Source organism: Vanellus vanellus (assembly GCF_965231255.1).
Source record: "Vanellus vanellus genome assembly, chromosome: 6".
In the NCBI taxonomy this organism is placed as follows: Eukaryota; Metazoa; Chordata; class Aves; order Charadriiformes; family Charadriidae; genus Vanellus; species Vanellus vanellus.
Genome location: NC_138911.1, coordinates 7,720,737 through 7,725,771, shown reverse-complemented (window position 1 = coordinate 7,725,771; position 5,035 = coordinate 7,720,737). Strand labels below are relative to the sequence as shown.

General features: G+C 44.7%; 1 protein-coding gene across 1 annotated transcript; it reads left to right on the top strand.

The window, feature by feature from the left end:
• Positions 1-2,512: 2,512 nt before the first annotated feature.
• On the top strand, positions 2,513-4,501 carry KCNA4 (potassium voltage-gated channel subfamily A member 4; the record flags this gene model as incomplete). The annotated part of the gene is made up of 1 exon (XM_082485158.1): positions 2,513-4,501. The coding sequence occupies one exon, from the start codon at positions 2,513-2,515 to the stop codon at positions 4,499-4,501; it is 1,989 nt and encodes a 662-aa protein (XP_082341284.1).
• Positions 4,502-5,035: the final 534 nt, after the last annotated feature.

Below are 5,035 nucleotides of genomic sequence, written 5' to 3'. Positions count from 1 at the left end.
GAAGGAGCGGTGCCGGGGCGCAGTGCGGGGCGGCGGCCGGCAGGGGCCGGCGGCGAGCCGGGGACGGGGCGGTGCGGCGGCAGCGGCGCGGGGCGGGCGGGCGGCGGCTCCGCCGAGCAACAGGGCTGGCGGCGGGAGCACCCCTGCGGCTCGGGCGGGCGGCTGCCGCGGTCCCCGGCTACGGCAGTGCAAAACCGAAAACAAATCAGGCTAGAAAAGCCTTGTAGTAGAGAGCGGCTTCCTCCTCTCGGTGGTTTGGGTGTTGTTTTGTTGTTTTTTTTTTTTTTTTTAATTTTATTTATTTTATTTTATTTTAATTTTTTTTTTTTTTTTGTAAGCACTACCAAAAACCGGCACAACAAGTGGATGATGCGGGCGAGTGCTGGCTGAGCCGCCGCCGTCTGGACGCGTCTGGGGGAGAAACTGCAAGAAGCGAGACCCGTCCTCCCATCAGAGGAAACAGGCTTGGCACGCGGATTATTTAACGTTGATTTACAAATCTATTGCAAAAGCCGGGCTTGGAAAGACTGGTGATCGCGCTTCTCCATTCATTCTGTCTCACACACACACACACACAAACACACCGCCTTCATTTTTTTTTTTTTTTTCCCCGTTTGGAACAAGACTCTTGCTTGTTGCCTTTTTGCAAATGCCTGGGCGAGAAGCAGCGTCTGTGGTTGTGCAGAGTGCCCTCAGCTTAAGCTGCCTCACAGGCTCAGTCTTGGCGCTCTTGTTGCACCCGGAAAGAAGGGAGAAAAATAACTCGTCAACCTGTGGTGCTGACTGACCATACACACCTGCAAATGTGCATCAGTTGGCATAGCCCCCGCCTCAGGACTGCTGTCACCAGATCCTTACACTAGCAAGAACAGCATTGCTATTTCTCTGCCTAGGAACAGTAAGTATAATAGTGTTTTTAAGATCTTTTCCTGCATGACACGTAGGTACGGTTATAAAAATAGCATCATTTAATAGTTCATACTCACCTTCTATCATGTATTAATAGATACAGCTATAAATGAGGCTTCTGTTTCAAAGGGGGGTGTGTGTGTATTTTTGCGTGTGTGCTTGCATGTAGATGTTGCTTCAGTGCACCTGCAGTTGTGTTTTCTTGACATATCACATCACAGTATTTTCACTTGAGCGAGCATTGTACGTGCCTGTTTCCGAATTAAATTCAGCGAGATGTTCATTACGATTGAAACACAATTCAGTTATAGATTAAACTGTAAAATTCCTGCATCCTATGTGTTTCTACAAATATAACAAAAGCTCTTTATGTAAACACATTTATTCTTTACTATTTCGTATAGATATATGTAGGTGTATCTGTTACATATGTACTCAGAGACCTGAATGCACTGTGTATTGCAGTATTTTTATTAGTGTTTATATGTGTTGGTGTTTCAGAAGCATGCATGTGTTTGTGTATGGATGCAAGTGCTTATATGGGTGGGGATTTTGTATCTCTGTCTATATATATGTGACATACCCACCCACATCCTTACCCACAGAGTCGTTGAAAATCTCTGTGCATGTGATGTGGGTGTGTGTGTAATGTAGAAGTGTGAATAGTGTGGGTAGGGGAAGATTTGAATACCGTGGTAATAGCTGACACAGTTTCATTTGATCGGTGTGACCTTTTAGGAAAACAATCCAATCTTTTCCCTTTTTGTTTTGTTTATTTTTGTGTGTTTGTGCATGTGCCTCAGGTTAAGTGCTGCTTCTGCATGACCATAACCAAAGGGTGACCCATCCACTCCCTTATGTCCTATGGGGACCTCAGAGCCAGTTTCTCAGTCTTCATCTCCTCCTCCTCCTCCTCCTCCTCCTCTTACCACTGCTGCTGACGCCCTGGGTGCTGCTCCCAGGTTTGAGACGTTGTTGACAGGCTGAAGAAAGGATTTGCAAAGACCTCCTCACTGTGTAAACAAAGTGATGGCTGGAATTAACTTCAACTCCCCAAGTAAGGATATTAAACAGTAATAAGATTGCTAGGCCAAAGCATTACCAGGAACAAATTATGAGTAAAGAGACTATTTGCATTTGGTTGCGGTGATGAACTAAAACCATCTGTGGAGAGCAGGTACCCTTTGATTTGCATATTTTTTTCCTCCTGGATGCAGTCTTTGTCAGCCTGCAAGGTAGTCATGATTCTGATCAGATCTGTGTTAGCCACGGCAGATAAATGAAAATAAAGGGGCATGGTGGATGAAAGAGCAAGGCCTCAGCTGTTCCCTGGTTCGATTTGAGAGTTTCATCTTTTCTTATTGGAAAAACAGTAGTTTGTGTCAGATGTTCCGGACAGTAAGAAAATGCAGATCCATGGTTTTCCAAAACATAGATTCAGTCTAACTACTATGTTGCCCTGCTCTATGTCCAAGGGACTGTCCTCCAAATGCAAATGGCTTTGAACTTTCTCTAGTGAAAGTTAAGGTTACTGTGTAAAAAAAAAAAAACCAAAACCTTTTTGCATTAAGTGATTAAAAAAAAAAAAAAAGGCAGTTGCAAAATGGAGGTTGCAATGGTGAGTGCTGATAGCTCTGGGTGCAACACCCACATGCCCTATGGATATGCGGTCCAAGCTCGGGCCCGAGAGCGAGAGCGGCTGGCACACTCGAGAGCTGCAGCAGCTGCAGCTGTAGCAGCAGCAACAGCAGCAGTAGAAGGTGGGGCAACAGGTGGAGGTGGACCATATCATCACTACCATCAGGAACAGAGTCGAGGTGCATCCTCCTCACATGGTGGGAACGCGTCACGCAGCAGCATGCCTCACCGCCAGAGTGGTAAGAGGTGGAAGAAAGGGAAAAAGAGGAGCCACCGCTTGGGAAGTAGGGAGTGTGGGGCCTCTTTCCCCTGTTCTGAGCTGCTGCCTCTCAGTGGTTCTGAAGAGAGAATACTGAAGGACTTGAGTGAGGAGGAAGAGGAGGATGAAGACGAGGATGAAGACGATGAGGAAGAAGGAAAGCTCTACTACAGTGATGACTATGGGGAGGATGAGTTTTCATACTCGGACCAGCCACCTGATGATGGTGGAGGCCCTGGGGGTTACAGCTCTGTTCGCTACAGTGAGTACGAGTGTTGTGAGCGTGTGGTAATCAACGTGTCTGGACTGCGGTTTGAGACCCAACTGAAGACATTAGCTCAGTTCCCGGAGACATTGTTGGGTGATCCAGCGAAGCGAGGGAGATACTTTGACCCTCTCAGGAATGAATACTTCTTTGATAGGAACCGGCCCAGCTTTGATGCCATCCTGTACTACTACCAGAGTGGTGGTCGGCTGAAGAGGCCAGTCAATGTACCCTTTGACATCTTCACTGAGGAGGTGAAATTCTACCAACTTGGGGAGGAGGCCATGCTCAAGTTTAGGGAGGATGAAGGGTTTGTCAAAGAGGAAGAGGACAAAGTTTTGCCGGAGAATGAGTTTAAGAGGCAGGTTTGGCTGCTGTTTGAGTACCCGGAGAGCTCCAGTCCAGCCAGAGGCATTGCCATTGTCTCTGTCTTGGTCATCTTGATCTCCATCGTCATCTTTTGTCTGGAGACTTTGCCAGAGTTCAGAGATGACAAAGAATTCATCATGTCCCTGAGCTTAGGGAAGGGGCTTTCCAATGAGTCACTTCACCTGGATGCTGGGGAGCACACCATCTTCAATGACCCTTTTTTCATTGTAGAGACAGTATGCATCATTTGGTTCTCCTTTGAGTTTACAGTGCGCTGCTTTGCATGTCCAAGCAAAGCACACTTCTTCAAGAACATCATGAACATCATAGACATTGTCTCCATCTTGCCTTACTTCATTACTCTGGGCACTGACTTGGCACAAGAGCAGGGCAGTAATGGTCAACAGGCCATGTCTTTTGCCATCCTGAGGATCATCCGTCTGGTCAGGGTGTTTCGCATCTTCAAGCTCTCCAGGCACTCCAAGGGTTTGCAGATCCTGGGTCATACGCTCAGGGCCAGCATGAGGGAACTTGGCCTCCTCATCTTTTTTCTTTTTATTGGAGTCATTTTGTTTTCCAGTGCTGTTTACTTCGCAGAAGCTGATGAGCCTGCCACCCATTTTCAAAGCATCCCAGATGCCTTTTGGTGGGCTGTAGTGACCATGACTACAGTTGGTTATGGGGATATGAAACCCATAACTGTGGGTGGGAAAATAGTTGGGTCCCTGTGTGCCATTGCAGGAGTGTTAACCATTGCTTTACCAGTGCCAGTGATTGTCTCCAATTTTAACTATTTCTACCACAGAGAGACTGAGAATGAAGAACAAACGCAGCTGATGCAAAATGCAGTCAGTTGCCCTTACCTCCCAACAAATTTACTGAAGAAATTTAGAAGCTCATCATCTTCATCCACAGAGGATAAATCAGAATATTTGGAGATGGAAGAAGGAGTTAAAGAATCCCTTTGTGTAAAGGAGAAAAAAAGTCAGGACACGGGGAATAGCAGTGAGTCAGAGAAGAAAAACTGTGTAAATTCAAATTCTGTGGAAACTGATGTGTAATTTTGAACGTTTCCAAATATATTTATGCATTAAAGAGTGCAGTGAAAATAATGAAATATGCAAACAAGAGTCCACAGCATACAGTAGTATGCCATTTAATGGTTAAATACAAATAAAAAGCATTGCTAAACTTGTATTACATATCAAGTAAGTGGTATAATTTGAGGAAGGGATTGCTAGATCTGATATAATTTCAGACTTTATATTTTATTAGAATGCAAGTGTTTTGCACATAAGGCTGAAAAATTTATTAAAACCAAGTCAGTTTTAAAGTGGGTGCATGAACTGTCGACATCACTAATAACAGCTCTGTGGTAAAAGTTGGCATTCAGAGGTATTTACTATGTAAGAAGCAATGAAGTTTGGTAGTCATTTATCTATTTACCAGTGCTTTAATAGCAGCTACCATAAATCATTGGATACCATAGTCGTCGTTTTTCAAATGGTAAATTTATTGTAAAAAGATATTCTACAGAAGATAGATCTAAATTTTTTTCTTGAAATCTATAATGCTTGTTTTTAACTGGAAATTAA